Source organism: Phyllobates terribilis, unplaced genomic scaffold (assembly GCF_046119375.1).
Source record: "Phyllobates terribilis strain yellow unplaced genomic scaffold, ASM4611937v1 Scaffold_1__5_contigs__length_1240528914, whole genome shotgun sequence".
Lineage (NCBI taxonomy): Eukaryota > Metazoa > Chordata > Amphibia > Anura > Dendrobatidae > Phyllobates > Phyllobates terribilis.
The window spans coordinates 239,037,337-239,062,341 of NW_027362761.1; the positions used below are offsets into that span (position 1 = coordinate 239,037,337).

At 43.3% G+C, this 25,005-nt stretch overlaps 1 protein-coding gene across 1 annotated transcript in view; it reads right to left on the reverse strand.

Annotated features, from left to right (window-relative positions):
- The window catches only part of LOC141255734 (uncharacterized), a 971,797-nt gene extending 955,363 nt beyond the window's left edge, over positions 1-16,434 (reverse strand). Inside the window, exons 1-2 of the mRNA XM_073671120.1 lie at positions 16,318-16,434; positions 15,923-16,239 (exon numbers count right to left, since the gene is read on the reverse strand). Of these exons, the coding sequence (XP_073527221.1) occupies positions 15,923-16,239; positions 16,318-16,363 (363 nt within the window). The 5' untranslated portion in view covers positions 16,364-16,434. The remainder of the gene's footprint in view (positions 1-15,922; positions 16,240-16,317) is intronic.
- Between the last annotated feature and the right edge of the window lie 8,571 nt (positions 16,435-25,005).

The window sequence follows — 25,005 nt, forward strand, 5'->3', positions numbered from 1 at the left end:
GTTCTAGTTATCCGGCCTACACCAGATTCTTTTAAATAGATATATTTGAGTCTGAACAGTCAGCGAGACACTCAAACTGTTTTTTTTTATGTAAAAAAGGCAAAAAGGTGGATTACACCCAGATTTGAACCATGAAAGAGGAAAACCACAGTTCTATTTCTCTGGCCTACACCAGAATCTTTTAAACAGATATATTTGTGTCTGAACAGTTAGCGAGACACTCAAACTGTTTTTTTTTTATGCAAAAAGGTGGATTACACCCAGATTTGAACAGTGGAAGAGGAAAACCATAGTTCTAGTTCTCTGGCCTACACCAGAATCTTTTAAACAGATATATCAGTCTCTGAACAGGCAGCGAGACACTCAAACTGTTTTTCTTATGCAAAAAGGTGGATTACACCCAGATTTGAACCGTGGAAGAGGAAAACCACAGTTCTATTTCTCTGGCCTACACCAGAATCTTTTAAAAAGATATATTTGTGTCTGAACAGTCAGCAAGACACTCAAACTGTTTTTTTTATGCAAAAAGGTGGATTACACCCAGATTTGAACTGTGGAAGAGGAAAACCACAATTCTAGTCCTCTGGCCTACTCCAGAATCTTTTAAACATATATATTTGTGTTTGAACAGTCAGCAAGACACTGAAACTGTTTTTTTTATGTAAAAAAGGCAAAAAGGTGGATTACACCCAGATTTGAACCGTGGAAGAGGAAAACCACAGTTCTAGTTCTCTGGCCTACACCAGAACCTTTTAAATGGATATATTTGTGTCTGAACAGTCAGCGAGACACTCAAACTGTTTTTTTATGCAAAAAGGTGGATTACACCCTGATTTGAACCGTGGAAGAGGAAAACCACAGTTCTAGTTCTCTGGCCTACACTAGAATCTTTTAAACAGATATACAGTTATATGAAAAAGTTTGGGCACCCCTATTAATCTTAAGCTTAATGTTTTATAAAAATCGGTGTTTTTGCAACAGCTATTTCAGTGTGATATATGTAATAACTGTTGGACACAGTAATGTTTCTGCCTTGAAATGAGGTTTATTGTACTAACAGAAAATGTGCAATCTGCATTCAAACAAAATTTGACAGGTGCATAAGTATGGGCACCTCACCAGAAAAGTGACATTAATATTTAGTAGATCCTCCTTTTGCAAAAATAACAGCCTCTAGTCGCTTCCTGTAGCTTTTAATGATTTCCTGGATCCTGGATGAAGGTATTTTTGACCATTCCTCTTTACAAAACAATTCCAGTTCAGTTAAGTTTGATGGTCGCCGAGCATGGACAGCCCTCTTCAAATGATCCCACAGATGTTCAATGATATTCAGGTCTGGGGACTGGGATGGCCATTCCAGAACATTGTAATTGTTCCTCTGCATGAATGCCTGAGTAGATTTGGAGAGGTGTTTTGGATCATTGTCTTGCTGAAAGATCCACCCCCTGCGTAACTTCAACTTTGTCACTGATCCTTGAACATTATTGTCAAGAATCTGCTGATACTGAGTGGAATCCATGCGTCCCTCAACTTTAACAAGATTCCCGGTGCCGGCATTGGCCACATAGCCCCAAAGCATGATGGAACCTCCACCAAATTTTACTGTGGGTAGCAAGTGTTTTTCTTGGAATGCTGTGTTTTTTTGCCGCCATGCATAACGCCTTTTTGTATGACCAAACAACTCAATCTTGGTTTCATCAGTCCACAGGACCTTCTTCCAAAAAGAAATTGGCTTCTCCAAATGTGCTTTTGCATACCTCAGCCAACTCTGTTTGTGGCGAGCTTGCAGAAACGGCTTCTTTCGCATCACTCTCCCATACAGCTTCTCCTTGTGCAAAGTGCGTTGTATAGTTGAAAGATGCACAATGACACCATCTGCAGCAAGTTGATGCTGCAGCTCTCTGGAGGTGGTCTGAGGATTGTCCTTGACTGATCTCACCATTCTTCTTCTCTGCCTTTCTGATGTTTTTCTTGGCCTGCCACTTCTGGCCTTAACAAGAACTGTCCCTGTGTTCTTCCATTTCCTTACTATGTTCCTCACAGTGGAAACTAACAGGTTAAATCTCTGAGACAGCTTTTTGTATCCTTCCCCTGAACAACTATGTTGAATAATCTTTATTTTCAGATCATTTGACAGTTGTTTTGAGGAGCCCATGATGCCACTCTTCAGAGGAGATTCAAACAGGAGAACAACTTGCAAGTGGCCACTTTAAGTAGCTTTTCTCATGATTGCATACACCTGGCTATGAAATTCAAAGCTCAATGAGGTTACAAAACCCCAAAAAAGTGCTTTAGTAAGTCAGTAAAAAGTAGGTAGGAGTATTTAAAACAAGAAAATGATAAGGGTGCCCATACTTATGCACCTGTCAAATTTTGTTTGAATGCAGATTGCACATTTTATGTTAGTACAATAAACCTCATTTCAAGGCAGAAACATTACTGTGTCCAACAGTTATTACATATATCAAACTGAAATAGCTGTTGCAAAAACACCATTTTTTAGAAAACATTAAGCTTAAGATTAATAGGGGTGCCCAAACTTTTTCATATAACTGTATTTGTGTCTGAACAGTCAGCAAGACACTCAAAATTTTTTTTTTATTAAAAAAGGCGGATTACACCCAGATTTGAACCGTAGAGGAGGAAAACCACAGTTCTAGTTATCCGGCCTACACCAGAATCTTTTAAATAGATATATTTGAGTCTGAACAGTCAGCGAGACACTCAAACTGTTTTTTTTTATGTAAAAAAGGCAAAAAGGTGGATTACACCCAGATTTGAACCATGAAAGAGGAAAACCACAGTTATATTTCTCTGGCCTACACCAGAAAATCTTTTAAACAGATATATTTGTGTCTGAACAGTCAGCGAGAAACTCAAACTGTTTTTTTTATGGAAAAAAGGCAAAAAAGTGGATAATACAGAGATTTGAACAGTGGAACTGCAAAACCACAGTTCTAGTTATCTTGCCGAAACCAGACTCTTTTAAACAGATATATTTGTGTCTGAACACTCACAGACACACTCAATTTTTTTGGGGGGTGGGGGAAATACCAAAAGGTTAATAAGACTGGTATTTGTACAGTCTGACTGAGGGAAAAAAAAAAGAGGATTTAGATGAAAAAAAAAGGATTTTTCCTGGCCCCTGAGACCTGGGGCTAAGTCTATCAATTTGAGAAGCAGCACACAGGACTGTAATGCAGTGTTTGTTGGTATAACCACTGCGTCTCCTATACAGCCTGCCTGATATCTGGGATGGATATTATTCCTCAGAAGGACTGTTTGTTTGATTTTGCAGGCTTTAGAGACCCTACACTACCTATTTCGCAGTATAAATCTCTCCCTAGCTCAGCAGCCCTCTCCCTACACCGTCTGATCCGGAGCAACTGGGTCCAAGATGGTGGCGCCCGGTTTTAAATACTCGAGGTGAGACTGTGCTACCAGCCAATCACTGTAATGCCCACAACCAACATGGCTGCGGCATTACAGTAACTGGCTGGCAATTCCTGCATGTTCATTGGCTCTGTAAAGAGCGCCAAACATGCAGAGCGGAGACCCGAGCTCCCGCCCGAGTAACCCGAAAATGCTCGGTGCTCGCCGAACATCCCAAGTAGTGAGATGCTCGGGCGAGTACCGTGCAGTGTCGAGCATGCTCCTCAACACTAGTATCAATTGACTCACTGACACACTGAAACAAATTTTTAATGGAGGCCAGAAATGGCAGTATTTACAGCGCAATTATATGTGATCCGTGTGACGGACAAACCACAGTTTTAAATAGCAGGATTTTTTGCGCTGTAATATGGAAAGGACCTGGCTGTATTCTGCAGTGCCAAAAAGCAAATTTCGCAGAAAAACTGTGTTCTCTGGATTGCTTTTTAAGCAAATAATGAGGATTAAGACCTGGGCCTGTTTCTAGAAATTTCTAAGAGCAGCAGCAGACAGAACTGGAATGGAGACTCTTGTGCTATATGCACTGCAGTTTGCTATATACACTGCCTGCCTGCCTACATACACTGTCTGCCTGATTTCTCTGCAGATGGATTAGTCCTCAGAAGGACTGCTTGTTGAGATGGTTATATGTCTCTAATATAGTTTGGTACACCTACACTAACTAGAAACAAGCAAATCTCTCCCTAGCTCAGCAGCACCTCTCCCTACACTGTCTGATTCCGGAGTGACTGTGACGAGCATGGCGGTGCCAGGTCTGATATAGGCCTGATGACGCTGTGCGGCCAGCCAATCACTGTAATGCCACAACCAACATGGCTTCAGCATTACAGTGAGTGGCAGGAAATCCCTGCATGTTCATTGGAGCTCTAAAGAGCGCTAAACATGCAGGGAGGAGATCCGAGCTCCTGCCGAGCAACCCCGAAAATACTCGGTGAGCGACGAGCATCTCGAGCAGTGAGATATTAGGGCGAGCACCGAGCAGTAGAGAGCATGCTCGCTCATCCCTAATTGACACCAGTTTGCTGTTAAAAATAGTTACCTACAGGTCAGCTATGTAAAGCTGTGTTTTCTCTGTCACACGGATCACATATACATTTTCAGAAAATTATGCCATTTCTGGCCTCCATTAAAAATTTGTTTCAGTGTGTCAGCGAAGTTTTTGACACTGGTTTGCTGTTCAAAATAGTTACCTAAAGGCCAGCTATTTAAAACTGTGGCTTGTCCGTCACACGGATCACATATAAGTTCGATCCAAATTCAGCCATTTGTAGTGAGCATGGAAGATATTGTCCTCCATTTAAAATGGGCAAGGCACGTGGCAATTGACGGGGAACTGGACGTGATGGTGTTGGTGATGGTGCATGCAGAGGCCGAGGCCATGGGCAAGCTGAAATTGTACCAGAACAAACACCCACATCTTCTCGCTCGACCTTCCTGTCCCAATTAATATGGAACCGCAGAACACCGCTAGGTTATTGGTTGGATAGCAGATAATGCTTCCAGTCACTTCAATTCTCAGTAGCTGTGAGTCTGGACCGCATATTCCTCACCCTGAACCTCCTTCCTCCCACCATGTTGAGTGCTCAGAGACAACTGATCCCACACTTGGACACTCCGAAGAGCTGTTCATTTTTCCATTTATAGATTCGGGCCTCTTGCCCGGTCGATTTGAAGCGGGCAAGAGGAGATCGCAAGTAGCAATGCCCAAATATTTGAGCAGCCACGGTCACACGAAGGCGATGGTGGGAAAGTGTCATAAGAGGTGGACGATGATGAGACACAATTGCCAGAAAGTCAGGAGGAGGACCAGGGTGCAGAAGTGGAAGACGAGGTGGTAGATGATATAGTAACTGACCCAACTTGGCAGGAGCACATACAGAGCGAGGACAACAGCACACAGGGGGAGGGAGGCAGAGCACCCCAACAGGCAGGAAGAAACAGTGTGGTGGCTGCAGAAAAAAGGCAGGCAACAGTTCCCCCTAAAACCAACACGAAGAAAGTTGCCAGTACAACTGTTAGGTCTTCCCGAATCTGTTTTTTTTAAAGACTCTGCCGATAACCTCAAAAAGGCCATTTGCATCTCCTGCCAGGCCAGCATCAGCAGGAGTGGCAAAACTACCAGCATGACCACCACCAGCATGATCAAGCACATGGCAGCAAAGCACCCGACTTTGTGGGCCGAATATCAGAGTCTAGGAACAATGTTTGTGGGTGGCACCACTGCTTCTTCTGCTGTTGTGCATGCAAACCAATCCCCTGTCCATGGTTCATGCGAAGATGCCTCCTGCCCTGCACCTGTCATTGCACACTCTCAAGTAGCAGCATCAGGAAGGACGTCCACGTCCTTGTCCCAGCACAGCGTTCAGTTGTCGATACCCCAGTCCTTGGAATGCAAGCGCAAATACGAAGTCAATGCTCCACAGGTCACATTACTAAATTCCCATATTTCGCGACTGCTTGCGCTCGAAAATTTGCCTTTTAGGCTGGTTGAGATGGAAGCATTTTGAAACCTGATGGCGGCGAACGTCACCAACCTGTAATGACTGTCACCCAAAACAAGGACAGCGTTCAGTTGTCTGTACCCCAGTCCCTGGAGCGCAATCACAAATACACAGCCAAGGCCCCACAGGCCACACTACTAAATTCTCATATTTTGCAACTGCTTGTGCTCGAAATGTTGCCTTTTAGGCTCGTGACTGGATGGCGGTGGCCATTCCTCGGTACTCGGTCCCCAGCCACCACTATTTCTCCCTGTGTGCTGTCCCCGCATTAAACAAGCATGTGTCCCAAAACATTAACCATGCCCTCAACAACGCAGTTACCGGAAAATTCCACCTAACCACAGACACGTGGACAAGTGCTTGTGGACAGGGACGGTACATCTCGCTGACAGCACACTGGGTTAACATAGTGGAATCCAGGACCCAGTCGGACCTTGAGATGGAACACGTCCTCCCGACACCAAGGATTGCGGGCCCTAGGTCAATCAGTGTTGCCCCCTCAGTCTACAGCTCCTGCACCTCATGTTCCTCAGGCTCCTCCTCCTCTTCAGCCTCCATCTCTTAAATGATCACATCAGTCACAAGCTGGAAGCACTGCAGCACTGCCTCGGCCAAGCGGCAACAGGCTGTGCTGAAGCTAATATACTTAGGTGACAAACCGCACAATGCTGAAGAGTTGTGGACAGCGCTGAAAGAGAAGGCAGATCTATGACTTACACCGTTGAACCTACAGCCAGACATGGTCATGTGTGACAATGGCCGGAACCTAGTGGCAGCTCTGAGGCGGGGTGAGCTCACAGATGTACCATGCCTGGCCCATGTGCTTAACCTCGTGGTTCAGCAGTTTCTCAAATACTACCCGGAGCTGCTAGATCTGCTTGTTAAAGTACGCTGCCTGTGTGCCCATTTTAGAAAGTCAGCTACAGCTTCCACCGCCCTTGCAGTGTTTCAGCAGCGTTTGCAGCTTCTGGCTCACAGACTGGTGTGTGATGTCCCCACGCGTTGGAACTCTACACTGCAGATGTTGGGAACGATTTGTGAGCGGAAGAGGGCAGTTGTTGAGTACCAGCATCAAAAAGGCAGTCGGTATTCAGTTCAGACTCCATACATAAGACCAGAGGAGTGGACATGAATTTCTGACATATGTACCAGCCTCCAAAACTTCTAGGAGCCCACCAAGATGGTGAGCAGCGATGACGCCAAAATTAGCATCACCATCCCGCTTCTCTGTCTTCTGAAACGCTCTCTGCTCCTAATCAAAGAGGATGCATAGCAGACGGAGCATGATGAGATGGAGGAAGGAACCATACAGGGTGATAACACACAGCCCAGCCTCATCTCATCCCAACGTGGATTGGGTGACAATGAGGAAGAGGTGGAGGAGGAGGAAGAATAAGAACTAGCTTTGTGAGCTATAGATGTTATGTTCTGCTACCAAAGCTAAGGAAAGAGAGGAGATCTGTCCCTACTATGAGACTCAGCTGAATCCCTACGATGTAACAGGGGACCTGATCCTGCGATCAGACCTGCTAAAGTCCTAATCTAGTCTGTACGAAGACCTATAGATGTGGGGAGGGAATCCCTACAAGTACTAAGGACTGGGAGGAATATGGGACACCTCCTAACAGAAATAGTAGCAGACAGACGAACAAACAAAATAGATAGAACATAGAGGTCCGTAGACCAAGCAAACTAACAGAGTTAGATACAGAGCACAGGCTAGCTAGAAAGTAGATATACAATGAAGTCCAGCAAAGCCAGAAGGGCGGAGCAGGACTAAATAGGCCAACAAGGTCATGTGACCAGCAAAGGAAAAAAAACCTAACAGCAAGGTTCTAACAGTACCCCCCCTTCTAAGAGGATCCTCCGGATCCCCTAGGACCAGGCTTATCAGGAAATCTCCTGTGAAACGCTCTGATAAGTCTGGACGCGGAAACTTCATCTGACCTCACCCAAGAGTTATCCTCGGGTCCGAAACCTTTCCAGGCCACAAGATACTGCAAACTACCTCTATACCGTCTAGAGTCAAGGATGCGAGAAATTTCATATTCCCCGTCCTCCACCACCGGAGGAACAGAGGCAGAGGCGTCACCATCCGACACAACAGCTTTTTTTAACAGAGAGACATGAAAGACCGGATTAATTCTCCAGGAGGTAGGAACCTCCAACCTAACAGCAGATTGGTTGACAACCTGAAGCACCTTAAAGGGCCCTACAAACTTGGGACCCAATTTCTTAGAAGGAATCCTCAACCGCAGATTCCTAGAGGACAACCAAACCATGTCACCAACAGCGAACAAAACCTCCTGTCGTTTCCTATCAAAGTAGTCTTTAGATTTTCTGTTGGCCTCCTGAAGATTACCACGCACATCCGTCCAAACTCTTTCCAAATCACCGGAAAAATTCTCCTCCTCAGGCACGGCAGATCCCAACTTGGAGAACGACCCAAACGACGGATGTCTCCCAGAACAACAAAAAAAAGGCGAACAACCAGCAGAAGAAGATGTATGATTGTTCAGAGCAAATTCGGCAAGTGGCAGAAACTCAGACCACCCCTCTTGATTGTCTGCCACAAAACAACGCAAGAACTGCTCAACATCCTGTTTTTTCCTTTCTGTCTGGCCATTAGATTCAGGATGATATCCGGACGAAAACGACAAATGAATTCCCAACCTGTCACAAAAGGCACGCCAAAAACGAGCCACGAACTGAGGACCCCTATCAGAAACAATGTCAGTAGGAACGCCATGAAGTCTGACAATTTCCTTGACAAAGGCCTTAGCGAGAGTTTTAGCGCAGGGCAGTTTGACGAAGGGAACCAAGTGACACATCTTGCTAAAGCGGTCCACGACCACCCAGATGACAGTAAAACCCTCAGAGGGGGGAAGGTCAGTTATAAAGTCCATAGCCAAATGTGTCCAAGGAGCACTGGGGACCTCCAAAGGACAAAGCAACCCCGCAGCAGGAGTATGTGAGGACTTAGATCTAGCACATATAGTACATTGGCGCACCCACTTAATGACTTCCTTCTGCCATCCAGGCCACCAAAAACTGCGACCCACCAGTCTCTTGGTCTCAGAGATTCCGGGATGACCTGCCAACCGAGATTCGTGACACTCAACAAACAAATCTCTCCTAAAGGTCTCAGGCACAAACAACCTCCCATGAGGAGTGTTAGATGGGGCATTCTCCTGAGCTTTAAGAATCTCATCTTCCAAAACGGAGTCCAATGCAGCAATCACAACACCTTCTTGTAAAATGTTTTCCTCTTTCTCAGCACCGACTATGGGAGAAAAACTGCGAGACAAGGCATCCGCCTTAACATTCTTAGTACCAGGGATGTAAGTAACGGAGAAATTAAACCGCGAGAAAAACAGTGCCCACCTAGCCTGACGGGCATTCAGGCGCTTGGCAGCATCAAGATATATCAGATTTTTATGATCCGTAAGAACCTGAACGGGAAATTCCGCACCTTCCAAGAAGTGGCGCCAGTGTTCAAATGCGAGTTTAATAGCCAATAATTCCCGATTACCAATATCGTAATTCAATTCAGTCTCCGAAAATTTTTTTGAAAAAAAGGCACAGGGATGTAATCCATCCCCGTTATCCTGAGACAATACTGCGCCAACCCCCACAGAGGAAGCATCAACCTCAACCAAAAACGGCCTAGTAACATCAGGCTGCATAAGGATGGGAGCAGAGGTGAACCTCTCCTTGAGATACACAAAAGCTTCAATGGCCTCAGAAGACCACTGAACCGCATCAGCACCTTTCCTGGTGAGATCAGTCAGAGGTTTGACAATACTAGAAAATTTTTTTATGAACTTTCTATAGTAATTGGCGAAACCCAAAAACCTCTGTATCGATTTCAAACCAATAGGCCTAGGCCATTCCTGCACAGCCTGAACCTTAACCGGATCCATCTCAAAACCTTTGCTGGAGATAATGTAGCCCAAAAAACTAATTCTCTGTACAGCGAACTCACATTTCTCCAGCTTAGCAAAAAGCGAATTGTCCATTAATAACTGTAATACCTCACGCACGCTCCGCCAATGAGACTCCAGATCTGGCGAATAAATCAAAATGTCATCCAAATACACAACCACATTTTTACCGATCAAAGGTCTAAGGATGTCATTAATCAGATTCTGAAAAAATGCAGGAGCATTAGTGAGACCAAAAGGCATAACCAGATTCTCAAAATGACCCACAGGAGTGTTAAAAGCAGTCTTCCATTCATCACCCTCCTTCATGCGCAACAGATTGTATGCCCCCTTAAGGTCAATTTTAGAGAACCACTTGGCCCCCAATAACTGGTTAAACAGATCAGGAATCAATGGCAGTGGGTAAGGATTGCGTACCGTAATTTTGTTAATCTCACGAAAATCCAGACAAGGACGTAAACCGCCGTCCTTTTTTTTTACAAAAAAAAATCCAACCGCCACAGGAGACTTAGAGGGCCTAATGTGACCGGCGGCCAAGCTTGTCTGTATGTATTCCTCCAAAGCCTTCCTCTCAGGAATAGTAAGGTTAAATAAACGACTCTTAGGAAGAGTCGCTCCAGGGACAAATTCAATAGAACAATCATAGTCTCTATGGGGAGGCAAAACCTGCGATTCCTTCTCAGAAAAAACTCTCCAAAAATCCTGAATAGGAACAGGCAATTCTCCCCTATCCAAAGCTGCAATACGCCCGTTACAACACTTGTCATAACATTTATGGCTCCAGGATTTAATTTCACTGGTAGACCAATCCAGTACAGGATTGTGAAATTTTAACCAGGGCAAACCCAATATTACTGGAGAAGGCAAGTTATTCAACACTACCAAATCCAATTTCTCATGGTGAACACCATTAATAGTGAGAGGAAATTCACTGACCTTGAGAGTAATATTCTTCAAAGGGGAGCCATCCACAGAAACCACAGCAATGGGGGATGACAAAGGTTCAGGTTTTAAATTGAGTTTTTCCACGAATCCCCCATCAATTACATTCAGTGTAGACCCGCAATCAACAAACACCCGAAATTCCATTAATTTTTCCTGAGCAATCGTGGAAGCAGCTAAAAATATACCCTTGGAATTTAAACAGGCAATACGGGCGTGACTGACCATTTTTTTTTCTTTCTTCATACGAAGCTCACAGCCTTTAATCAAATGACCAGATTTTCCGCAGTAGAAACACAAGCCTTGCGAAAAACGACGGTCTTTTTCTTGAGAGCGAGGTGCCACCGATCCAATCTCCATCGGTTCACCACTGTTAGTACACACATTATCATAACCAGAAACTGACATAGCAGAGGATTTGCTCTCATTAACCCTAGCACGCAGTCTTCTATCCACCCGTATAGCTAATTGCATAGCCTGTTGCAAATCTTCAGGTGTAGGATAAGCAATTAGCAGGTCTTTAACCCTTTCACTGAGCCCAGCAAGAAATAGACTTTTCAGAGCAGAATCGTTCCACCCTGTTTGAGTGGACCAACGACGAAAATGTGTACAATATTTTTCCACATTACCCGATCCTTGTTTTAGACGTCTCAACTCAGTCTCAGCTGATGCGACACGGTCAGGATCATCATATAATAGTCCCAAAGCAGAAAAAAAACTATCCACTGATCTGAAGCATGAATCACTAGGTTGCAAAGAAAAGGCCCACTCCTGAGGCTCTTTGCGCAAAAGTGACATTATGAACCCTACGCGCTGGGATTCATCCCCAGAGGACTTAGGTCTCAAACGAAAATACAATAAGCAAGCATTTTTAAATGAAAAAAATTCTCGGTGTTCACCAAAAAACAAATCCGGCAAACATACCTTAGGCTCCAAGAAATGTGCTCCAGGACAGTTACTCACGTGCTGACGGAGCTCGGCCACCTCCAGAGAGAGTCCCTGCAGGCGATGAGCCAAATCCTGAACCGACACCATGATGGAACAGAAAAATCTTTCCTTAGAGAATTTGCTGGCTGGACTTACTGTTATGTTCTGCTACCAAAGCTAAGGAAAGAGAGGAGATCTGTCCCTACTATGAGACTCAGCTGAATCCCTACGATGTAACAGGGGACCTGATCCTGCGATCAGACCTGCTAAAGTCCTAATCTAGTCTGTACGAAGACCTATAGATGTGGGGAGGGAATCCCTACAAGTACTAAGGACTGGGAGGAATATGGGACACCTCCTAACAGAAATAGTAGCAGACAGACGAACAAACAAAATAGATAGAACATAGAGGTCCGTAGACCAAGCAAACTAACAGAGTTAGATACAGAGCACAGGCTAGCTAGAAAGTAGATATACAATGAAGTCCAGCAAAGCCAGAAGGGCGGAGCAGGACTAAATATGCCAACAAGGTCATGTGACCAGCAAAGGAAAAAAAACCTAACAGCAAGGTTCTAACAATAGATGGTACTATCTGCACAACTGTCATACTGTCTGTTCAGCATGGATGGCCTGAGGACAGAGAGGAGGAGGAGGAGGAGGGGGAGAGTATGGTCAGTCGTCCTCTTGGTGAGGACACGCAAGTCTTGCCTGTTAGCAGTCTGGCACGCATGGCTGAGTTTATGTTACGCTGCCTTTCCCATGACCCTCGTGTTCTCAAAATTTTGCGTGACAGTCATTACTGGTTGGTGACACTTCTAGACCCACGCTACAAGGAGAGCTTTAAATCTCTTATTCCTGAGGCAGACAGGTCTACAAAAATTGGGCAGTACCAGAAGGTCCTTGTTGCAGAACTATTAAAAAAATTCCCATCTGAAAACGCTGGCGGCAGAGGTCACAGTTCGTTGGACAACTAAGATGTACAGGCGAGAGAGACAAAACTCCAATCCAGCAGAAGCAGGGGTACTTTGTCAAAGTTCTGGGAGAATTTTCTCAGCCCCCCCCATCGCACAGGCCCTGAGGCACGGAGTATTCTCACAAGGAGTGCAAAGTCTGTGAAGATGCTGAGGGAGTACCTTGCCGACCGTACCAACGTCCTCCGTGATTCCTCTGTGCCTTATAATTATTGGGTATCCAAGCTGGATAGGTGGAATGAACTGGCTTCCTACACCTTGGAGGTCCTGGCCTGCCCTGCTGCTAGCATTTTATCAGAGCGGGTTTTTAGTGCCGCTGGTGAAATTATAACTGATAAGCGCATCCGCCTGTCAACTGAAAATGCTGACAGGCTGACTCTTATAAAAATGAACAAGGGCTGGATTGGGCCAGACTTCTCAACACCACCGAATGATAGCAGCATCACATAAACTCAAATCCAGTGTCTTTTTTTGGGAGGTGTATTCCCATGCACCTTTTCACACCCACACATGGGTATAAGCTTCCTCATTTTGGCTATTTGCTCTTGTCCTCCTCCTTCTCCTCATCCTCATCCTCTACTACCATATCACCAGGGTGACCATGGTCCGTGATACAACACCCACATCATTTTTTTTAAAGGGTGTTTATGATGCCCGTAAAAAGAATTTTTATACACTATGTTCATGTATACCCCCTAGGGGTAAATGTTTGTCAGCCCATACACTTAGTGCATTGGCATTACAAGCATAGGAGACCCACTTCTTTCTAATGGGAACATTTTTTTATGAGGCCCTCCTCCACGTCTCTTCCAAGGGGCATTGAAGTGCCTCCAAATTTTTGGCAACCCTTGCATTCACTGCATAGGAAAAGACAATGGGAGACCCACTTCCTAATAATGAAAACATTGTTTTCAGGAGGCCTTCTGACCTCCACGTCTCCTCCAAGGGGTATTGGAGTGCCTCCAAATTTTTAGCAACTCTTGCATTCACTGCATAGGAAAAGACAATGGGAGACCCACTTCATAATAATGGAAACATTGTTTTCAGGAGGCCCTCCTCTAAGTCTCTTCAAACTGGTATTGGGGTGCATCCAAATTTTCAAAGGGGTATTGGGGTGTGTCCAAATTTTGGGCAGCCCTGCCACACACTGCATACTCAATAACAGTATAGTAGACCCACTCTTTAGTAATGGGAACAGCCAAGCATTGCCGGCAGATGGCTCTCTAAGAATAGTGAGGGCCGATTGCTGGCCCTTTAAGAATAGTAAAGGCCGCCTGATGGCCCTATAAAAATAGGCTTTGTTTCTTTCAGAGTCCCTCCTTCATAAATGAAACAGGATGAGTCTGATCATGTCTCACACACCATCTGGCCAGATAAGATTGTAAAATCTTAAAGTGACATCTCCCTGTGAGTGTATTTGTAATGGTTGAAAGAAATGCAAAAGTGCAAAAACAAATCAAAAACGCTACGTGTGAACATAGCCCAAGGTGTGGAGAAGTATTTTGGTTTTGGTTATTTATTTTGCCTTTTATACAAGTCATTACCCTGTAAAGGATGTACTTTAACATATTTCCCAGGAAAATCCATTTTAGTCTCGTTTTTGCATGTTTTATTGTGAGTCCGTAAAAGTGGCGTAATACCTTTGACAACGTTGTTGATAGCAGTGACCTGGGAGTCAGAAATGCTTCCAGGGGTCTTCCTCTTGCTGTTACCATTCCATTTGAGCACTGTTTCCATTGATTTGGGCAATTTTTAGTCCCTCTGCAGACCGCCGGGGGAGCCGCCTGAAAAATGCTCGAGTTTCCCATACATTGGGCAAGTTGCTGGGGTCGAGCACCCGAGTATTCCAATGTGCTCGACCCGAGTAACGAGCACCCGAGCATTTTAGTACTCGAGTATCACTAATGGTGAGTTATTCTTGCACTTCCATATTTGATCCAGGCTCACCATGGTTATATGCCCCCTAGCTTTCTGACACTTAATCTCTGCTGTTATATCATCACTGAGATTAATGAGGGACCCAAGAAAAAATATAGCTGTTGACTTCTCCTATTTCCTCATTGTTGTTCTTTCTATAAACTTCCCCATAGGTGTTAGTTATGATATTGGTCTTCTTGATGGTCTTCTTGATGGTTCTTCCACCTATTATTACTCCAACACTCAAATCATCTAAGCCCAGCTTTCTCATGATTTATTACTCATAGAGGTTAAACAGAAAAAGAGAGAAGATGCATCTTTATTTTGTGCCCTTTTTGATTTTTAACTATTCTGTATCTCCACACCTGTTTCAGACTGCAGCTTCCTAATGGTCATAGAGTAAACCGTGAAAAAAAGCGCACTGTTATCACTTCTCAGTACATTGATTGACAGCTGGTTCTGCAGTTTGTGTGCAGCATGTGTTCAGAGCTGGCTGTCAATCAAACTTCGGAGGAGTGATTACAGTGTACTCACTCAGAGTGGTGACAGTAACAGCCCCATGCAAAGCACCTATTATTAGAAATGAGCAGCTGAAGGAAGAGCATGATTTCATTTTCTCACTGTAGTTTCTGCTCCAGTAAGCTGACTAACCAAGATTTAAACTCAATTTACCGCAGATTAACCCCTTATGTGCAGGTAAATAGTGTTTATGGGTGGGTCAGGTTCCTTTTAAGTAAAAGCTCATACAGTAAGTCAGAAAATCTGAATGCCAGTGCTTGGATGTTATATAGCTTCATAGAGAGAAACTGCACGGCCTCATTATACAGACTAATTCCTCTAGGACAGAATACTTCCATGAAAACAGTGTCTGAACATGTCACAATAATCAGATTAATATAAAAGCATGTCAGATTTGTTTGGAATTTGACATAAAAAACTCGTACCCCTCCATGTAAAATGGAAACACTCAGGAAATTGCCATGTGGTCATAGAAATACAAGTCCTTGCATACCTCTACGGGCCCAATCAATATGACAGTGTGTGGAGAAACCCAAAGTAGAATGTTTAAGTAAAAAACTGCATCTTAGGGCTGCCATGTGCAGTATAATAGCAGTGCCATTGATCAGGAATAGGAAAGTTCTCAGTCTTCTGACCCAGGCACGAACAAGGCATTCACACGATTTCACAGCCAATACACTCAATGTCCTGACAGGTTTCTTGCTAATCAGTTTTTGTTCATGTTCTCAGTCCATCTGTTACACTGTGGATATCTAACACAATAGTATGTCCCGGATTCTTCAGGTTTCACTCCAGTGAGTTTACAATAAACTTCTCCTTTATTTGTGTCTCTTGAATGAGTTAAACGTCCCTGGACAGATTGAGCATAATATTTGTCATTATTATAACATATGTACCCCAACCACTCCAGTCCTTTCCCTTCAGGATGTCTGATCCAAGATACACAATGCATGTTAGTGCTGTCAGTGAGGGAGGCACCGGTCACTTTACAGGTCAGGTCCAGAGTCTCTGATGGTTTCACCATCCCAGGACCAGACTCCAACATAGAGATTTGTGACATGACACCTACAAAACAATAGAAAAAATGAATGAGATATTATAGTACTGAGAAACAAATAATATTTTTTCTGAAATGACACCTACATTGTAGAGACAACACAGCACTGAGTAACCACAGGAAAGTCTTCATGTCTGGTCTGAGGACCTACAGAGAAACTTTGCTTAGAGTGTGTGTGCGAATGCTCTTAGTGGACATGTCCTGGAGTTTGTTCTCTATTTAGATTCAAAGTCAAATGCATAAATTTACATATTCATTATTACGGTGAATTTAAGAAACCTCTAAGAATTTTTCTCTTTGCAATATTTTGTCGTTTGTGTGTCTTATACATATTAGGAATTGGGTATGTTGAAACCTTTTTTCACATGTTTGCACCCAACAGTAAAGAGAGCTGAACAGGTTTTGTAAGCAATTCATGTATTACCAATAATATTACTTTAACAACCGCGATAATGGGCCTTTATCCATAATGTTGCTTTTTTATCACTTAACCACATAGATGCCACTATCAATGTTGACAGCAGCATCTACAGTACAGACCAAAAGTTTGGACACACCTCATTTAAAGATTTTTCTGTATTTTCATGACTATGAAAATTGTACATTCACACTGAAGGCATCAAAACTATGAATTAACACATGTGGAATTATATACTTAACAAAAAAGTGTGAAACAACTGAAAATATGTCTTATATTCTAGGTTCTTCAAAGTAGCCACCTTTTACTTTGACGACTGCTTTGCACACTCTTGGCATTCTCTTGATGAGCTTCAAAAGGTAGTCATCGGAAATGGTCTTCCAACAATCTTGAAGGAGTTCCCAGAGATGCTTAGCACTTGTTGGCCCTTTTGCCTTCACTCTGCGGTACAGCTCACCCCAAACCATCTCGATTGGGTTCAGGTCTGGTGACTGTGGAGGTCAGGTCATCTGGCATAGTATCCCATCACTCTCCCTCTTGGTCAAATAGCCCTTACACAGCCTGGAGGTGTGTTTGGGGTCATTGTCCTGTTGAAAAATAAATGATGGTCCAACTAAACGCAAACCGGATGGAATGGCATGCCGCTCCAAGATGCTGTGGTAGCCATGCTGGTTCAGTATGCCTTCAATTTTGAATAAATCGCCAACAGTGTCACCAGAAAAGCACCCCCACACCATCACACCTCCTCCTCCATGCTTCACGGTGGGAACCAGGCATGTAGAGTCCATTGGTTCACCTTTTCTGCGTTGCACAAAGACGCGGTGGTTAGAACCAAAGATCTCAAATTTGGACTCATCAGACCAAAGCACAGATTTCCACTAGTCTAATGTCCATTCCTTGTGTTCTTTAGCCCAAACAAGTCTCTTCTGCTTGTTGCCTGTCCTTAGCAGTGGTTTCCTAGCAGCTATTTTACCATGAAGGCTTGCTGCACAAAGTCTCCTCTTCACAGTTGTTGAAGAGATGTGTCTGCTGCTAGAACTCTGTGTGGCATTGACCTGGTCTCTAATCTGAGCTGCTGTTAACCTGCGATTTCTGAGGCTGGTGACTCGGATAAACTTATCCGCAGAAGCAGAGGTGACTCTTGGTCTTCCTTTCCTGGGGCGGTCCTCATGTGAGCCAGTTTCTTTGTAGCGCTTGATGGTTTTTGCAACTGCACTTGGGGACACTTTCAAAGTTTTCCCAATTTTTCGGACTGACTGACCTTCATTTCTTAAAGTAATGATGGCCACTCGTTTTTCTTTACTTAGCTGCTTTTTTCTTTCCATAATACAAATTCTAACAGTCTATTCAGTAGGACTATCAGCTGTGTATCCACCAGACTTCTGCACAACACAACTGATGGTCCCAACCCCGTTTATAAGGCAAGAAATCCCACTTATTAAACCTGACAGGGCACACCTGTGAAGTGAAAACCATTTCCGGTGACTACCTCTTGAAGCTCATCAAGAGAATGCCAAAAGAGTGCAAAGCAGTCGTCAAAGCAAAAGGTGGCTACTTTGAAGAACTTAGAATATAAGACATATTTTCAGTTGTTTCACACTTTTTTGTTAAGTATATAATTCCACATGTGTTAATTCATAGTTTTGATGCCTTCAGTGTGAATGTACAATTTTCATAGTCATGAAAATACAGAAAAACCTTTAAATGAGAAGGTGTGTCCAAACTTTTGGTCTGTACTGTAGATGGTTGAAAGCGAGAGCTCCATCTATAACTCTATCAGCACCCGCCAATAGTGATGGGACTCATTGCTGGCCATTTTAAAACAGTCCATTTTTTCTACTTCATCCATTCCTGTGTACTTTTGGATATGTGCTTTGGGTCATGGTCTCGCTGGAGGACCCATGATCCACTCATACCAAGTTTTCTTACACTGGGTAGGACATTTAGTTCTAAAATATCTTGATAATTCTTTGATTTCATGATTTCTGTGATACGGTCAAGGCCTCCAGTACCAGCCGCACCAAAGCAACCCCACAGCATTATGGATCCTCCACCATGCTTAACTGTTGGTAAGGTGTTCCTTTCCTTATAAGCTTCATTGTGCCGTGTATAAACAAACTGTTGGTTTGCATTGCCAAAAAGCTCCAATTTTGTTTTATCTGTCCACAGAACATTTTCCCAGAAGGATTGTGGTTAGTCAAGTTACTCTTTGCCAAAGATCAGTTGTTCCTTTTTATGTCTTTTCTTCAGCTATGGAGACACAGGCTCTGATCGGCGGTAATAGCATTACCACAGTCAGAGTGCTGTGGTATCATGCTGTGGTATCATGCTGACACCTGTACAGCTTGACAGTGACCCGCGGTAAAAAGCGGTAAAGGCACCGGCTGATGGTACCACTACCACAATCAGCCAGCGCTTACTGCCAAAGGAAACAGCGAGTGCAGCCACCGCTGGATGGGAGCAGTAATCTCCCATCCACCGGTGCCTGTGCTCTACTGAAAGTGAAAAAAAAGTGTAAAAATTAATAAAAAAATATTAAAATAAAACACATTATACTCACCTACACCTTGTCCCCAATGTTCTCCGCCCCTGCAAAAAATAAAAAATAAAAAAACACCATAAACTCACCTTACAGCTAATCCCCGAAGCCCATGATCAACTGTAATAAAGTTAAAATAATAAAGCAACCTTATCCTCACCCGTCCGCTGCAGTCCAAATAGCGAGGGTCCCACAAAGATTCCATGAGCAGAATTGCCACATTGTAAAATGTGACCGCTCTGTTCATTTGCCGGCAATAGAGCTTATTGACGGCAAATGAGGTCAGTGCATGCGCGATAAGTATTTTCTGCTCATGTACTTTATTAATAAATGAGTACATTTGTGGGAAAAAATGGCGTGGCGTTCTCTGTAATTTTATTAACCAGCAGAGGAAAAGCGGATAGCTGGGGCGGATGTTTTTAGCCTGGGAAGGGGTTAATACCCATGGAGCTTCCCAGGCCACTAATATCAACCCCCAGCTGAATACTTAGCCTTTGTTGGCTATTAAGATAGGGACCTCCCCCCAAAAAATTACATGGGGTCCCCCTATTTTAACAGCTAGCAAAGGCTATGTAGACAGCTGGCGGTTGATATTAATAGAATAGGAAGAGGCAATGAATATTGGCCCCTTCCGAAGCTAGAAACAGGAGCGATCATCCACCCCAGAAATGGCACATCCATGGGATGCGCCAATTCTGGCACTTAGCCTCGCTCTGCCCACTTCCCTGTTGCGGTGGCAGTGGGGTTATAGGGTTGGGGTTGATGTCAGCTTTTAATGCCAGCTGACATTAAGCCCAGGTTAGTAATGGACAATCTCTTTAAGTATTTTGTGTGGTTACACTATCTGGTTGAAGGATATAACCAAAGTTTAAAGCTCATAAGCCTTTTGGACTTTAAAAATTGCTATTTATATAAAATTTCAGAAATTTCCAAAACATATCTACTTAAAGGAAATCTAGCTGTCCATGGAATTCGAAGAAGTCTTTTCCAGCACCCTATCTCTAATGCATCAATTTTTTTCTGTATGCTTTTGTGCATGACCACATCTAACAGCCATATGACACAATTCGTAACACAATTGCAGTAATCACTCTTTGTTTGATGGTGACTGAGGCATCCTTGTACTTCCATATTTGATCCAAGCTCACCATGGTTGTATGCCCCAAAGCTATTTGACACTTGATCTTTGCTGTTATACCATCAATGTAATTAATGAGGGATCCAAGAAAAAATAAAGTTGTTGATTGCTCTTATTTCCTCATTGCTGTTCTTTCTACAGACTTTCCCATTGGTGGTAGTTATGATATTGGTCTTCTTGATGGTTCTTCCACCTATTTTTACTCCAAAACTCAAATCATCTAAGCCCAGCTTTCTCATGATTTATTCCTCATAGAGGTTTAAACGAAAAAGAGGGAGGGCACATCTTTATATTGTTCCCTTTTTGATTTTTAACTATTCTGTATCTCCATATCTGGTTCAGACTGCAGCTTCCCAATGGTCGTAGAGTAAACCGTGAACAGAAAGCGCACTGTTATCACTTCTCAGCACATTGATTGCCAGCTTGTCCTGCAGATTGTGTGCAGCATGTGTTCAGAGCTGGCTGTCAATCAAACTACGGAGGAGTGATTACAGTGCACTCACTGTGGAGTCAGGACACCACTCAGAGTGGTGACAGTAACAGCCCCCTGCAAAGCACCTATTACTAGAAATGAGCAGGTGAAGGAAGAGCATGATTTCATTTTCTCACTGTAGTTTCTGCTCCAGTAAGCTGACTAACCAAGATTTAAACTCAATTTACCGCAGATTAACCCCTTATGTGCAGGTAAATAGTGTTTATGGATGAGTCAGGATCCTTTTAATAAAAGCTCATACTGTAAGTCAGAAAATCTGAATACCAGTGCTTGGATATTATATAGCTTCATAGAGAGAAACTGCACGGCCTCATTATACAGACTAATTCCTCTAGGACAGAATACCTACATGAAAACAGTGTCTGAACATGTCACAATAATCAGATTAATATAAAAGCATGTCAGATTTGTTTGGAATTTGACATAAAAAACTCGTACCCCTCCATGTAAAATGGAAACACTCAGGAAATTGCCATGTGGTCATAGAAATACAAGTCCTTGCATACCTCTATGGGCCCAATCAAAATGACAGTGTGTGGAGAAACCCAAAGTAGAATGTTTAAGTAAAAAACTGCATCTTAGGACTGCCATGTGCAGTATAATAGCAATGCCATTGATCAGGAATAGGAAAGTGCTCTGCCTTATGACCCAGGCACGAACAAGGCATTCACATGATTTCACAGACAATACACTCAATGTCCTGACAGGTTTCTTTCTAATCAGTTTTTGTTCATGTCCTCAGTCCATCTGTTACACTGTGAATATCTGTCGAGGAGAGCCATAGGCTCAAATACTTAATTAACCTCAAGACATAGGAGATTGAGAGAAAAGATCCACAAAGTGTCTTATTTCACCTTACATAAGGTTGTTTAGATCAAAAGATGGCTGCCATTTCCTGTTTCATCACACCATGCTCTTCTGGGAGGAAGCTGCATTCTATAGAAGGACTAACCAACCACAGAGCGACACATCGCATGGATCACGCCCCCTGATGACCTCATGGACCAACCCACCTTGATGACCTCATGGACTACGACCCCTGATGACCTCATGGACCAACCCACCTAGATGACCTCATGGACCACACCCCCTGATGACCTCATGGACCACGCCCCTTGATGACCTCATGGATCACGCCCCCTGATGACCTCATGGATCTGCCCATGGACTAACCAATGAATACATCTGGTTACTCACATTCTAGGGTTAACCAAGCCCCTATTTACAGTCTATATAAGTCTATGTTCGGGTTGAATAAAGACACTTGGAGCTGTGCCATAGCTGATCAAGGAGAGCTTACATCCGACTGTGTGTGTCTGATGTTATTCTTTCTGGCATGCACTTGATCATATCCATTAGGCCAGGAGCAGGCAACTAGTGAACATATTAAAGTGTTCACCCTAACATTTTTGGCTGCCCAACGTGGGGCCAGCAGAGGGAGAGCCCTACACCCTGAAGACTGGCGAGTGGAAGGGCAGGACGCACTGAATACCCCTAGCCAGGAGACTTGATCACCTCCATAACCAAACACGGTAAGTCTGCTGATTTTTATAATCTGTAGTCTTTTCCTGTGTTCCTCGGGGTATCCTGTGCAGATTGCCTGACTGTGTCCTGTTTTCGAGGTATCTGTAAGACGGCAGAAGGGTCTCTCCGCTGCTGGCGATTTAATTGCGGAAGAACCGTCACGTGCTCAGTTGCCTGCTGCCTGTTATGTGTCGTGTTGAGGGGAGATTGACTGGTATTTAAAGGGAGCAAGTGAGTTTTTGAGCGGTGTCTGGAGAAGGAACGGATATTGTCTGTGGTACAGTTCACATTTGTCGCCTGTGATATGATTTTCAGTTCTGGTGGAAAAAGTAGGGGTACTTAGCCTGGAGTGAGTGACTCGGCATTCTCTAGAGTGAGTGACTCGGCCTGGTTCTGGCACAGAGCCTGGAGTGAGTGATTGGGCTCGGAGCCTAGTAAATTGAGTTTCGGCATGTAGCCTAGAAGCCTAGAGTGAGTGACTCGGTACAGAGCCTGGTAATTGGATTAATACGAGGTGATTTATTTATTTATTTATATATATATACTGTATATATATATATATACAGTCATATGAAAAAGTTTGGGCACCCCTATTAATCTTAAGCTTAATGTTTTATAAAAATTGGTGTTTTTGCAACAGCTATTTCAGTTTGATATATGTAATAACTGTTGGACACAGTAATGTTTCTGCCTTGAAATGAGGTTTATTGTACTAACAGAAAATGTGCAATCTGCATTCAAACAAAATTTGAAAGGTGCATAAGTATGGGCACCCTTATCATTTTCTTGTTTTAAATACTCCTACCTACTTTTTACTGACTTACTAAAGCACTTTTTTTGGTTTTGTAACCTCATGGAGCTTTGAACTTTATAGCCAGGTGTATGCAATCATGAGAAAAGCTACTTAAAGTGGCCACTTGCAAGTTGTTCTCCTGTTTGAATCTCCTCTGAAGAGTGGCATCATGTGCTCCTCAAAACAACTGTCAAATGATCTGAAAACAAAGATTATTCAACATAGTTGTTCAGGGGAAGCATACAAAAAGCTGTCTCAGAGATTTAACCTGTCAGTTTCCACTGTGAGGAACATAGTAAGGAAATGGAAGAACACAGGGACAGTTCTTGTTAAGGCCAGAAGTGGCAGGCCAAGAAAAACATCAGAAAGGCAGAGAAGAAGAATGGTGAGATCAGTCAAGGACAATCCTCAGACCACCTCCAGAGAGCTGCAGCATCAACTTGCTGCAGATGGTGTCACTGTGCATCGGTCAACTATACAAGGCACTTTGCACAAGGAGAAGCTGTATGGGAGAGTGATGCGAAAGAAGCCGTTTCTGCAAGCACGCCACAAACAGAGTTGGCTGAGGTATGCATGGTGGCAAAAAAACACAGCATTCCAAGAAAAACACTTGCTACCCACAGTAAAATTTGGTGGAGGTTCCATCATGCTTTGGGGCTGTGTGGTCAATGCTGGCACTGGGAATCTTGTTAAAGTTGAGGGACGCATGGATTCCACTCAGTATCAGCAGATTCTTGACAATAGTGTTTAAGAATCAGTGATAAATATGAAGTTACAAAGTGGATGGATCTTTCAGCAAGACAATGATCCAAAACACCGCTCCAAATCTACTCAGGCATTCATGCAGAGGAACAACTACAATGTTCTGGAATGGCCATCCCAGTCCCCAGACCTGAATATCATTGAACATCTGTGGGATCATTTGAAGAGGGCTGTCCATGCTCGGCGACCATCAAACTTAACTGAACTGGAATTGTTTTGTAAAGAGGAATGGTCAAAAATACCTTCATCCAGGATCCAGGAACTCATTAAAAGCTACAGGAAGCGACTAGAGGCTGTTATTTTTGCAAAAGGAGGATCTACTAACTATTAATGTCACTTTTCTGGTGAGGTGCCCATACTTATGCACCTGTCAAATTTTGTTTGAATGCAGATTGCACATTTTCTGTTAGTACAATGAACCTCATTTCAAGGCAGAAACATTACTGTATCCAACAGTTATTACATATATCAAACTGAAATAGCTGTTGCAAAAACACCAATTTTTATAGAACATTAAGCTTAAGATTAATAGGGGTGCCCAAATTTTTTCATATGACTGTATATATATACTAGCTGTACTACTCGGCTTCGCCCGGGTTAATAACTGCTGTTAGCAAAATAGAATGTGTTAACAAAAAGTTATTCTCCACACAAAAAACACAAAACAAATAGATAGAAATGTAATTATTAAAAGGCAAAAACTAAGCTAATAGAAGCATTTCACAACATATATTTCAACACCAGAGATATTCCACACAGATTTAACTAAATTTGCTAAGTAATGTGAAGTAATCTTCTACTCCTTATTCGAGAGCCTTTTGATAGAACTACATTCTTAGTTCTTCCTTCAGGTGCAAACACAAACAGATTTTTGGCTGTTCCAACTCTTGAACAGGCCACATAAAGTTGACCATGAGAAAAGCATGGAGATTGTAAATCGATTCCAACAACTTTCAAGGACTGTCCCTGAGCCTTGTTGATGGACATAGCAAATGCCAGTCGAACAGGAAACTGGAAGCGTTTAAAATCAAAAGGCAAATCAGATGGAATGAGAGGAATTGTTTGAATGAAAGCATCTTCTCCTGTGGCACATCCTGTCAAAATGGT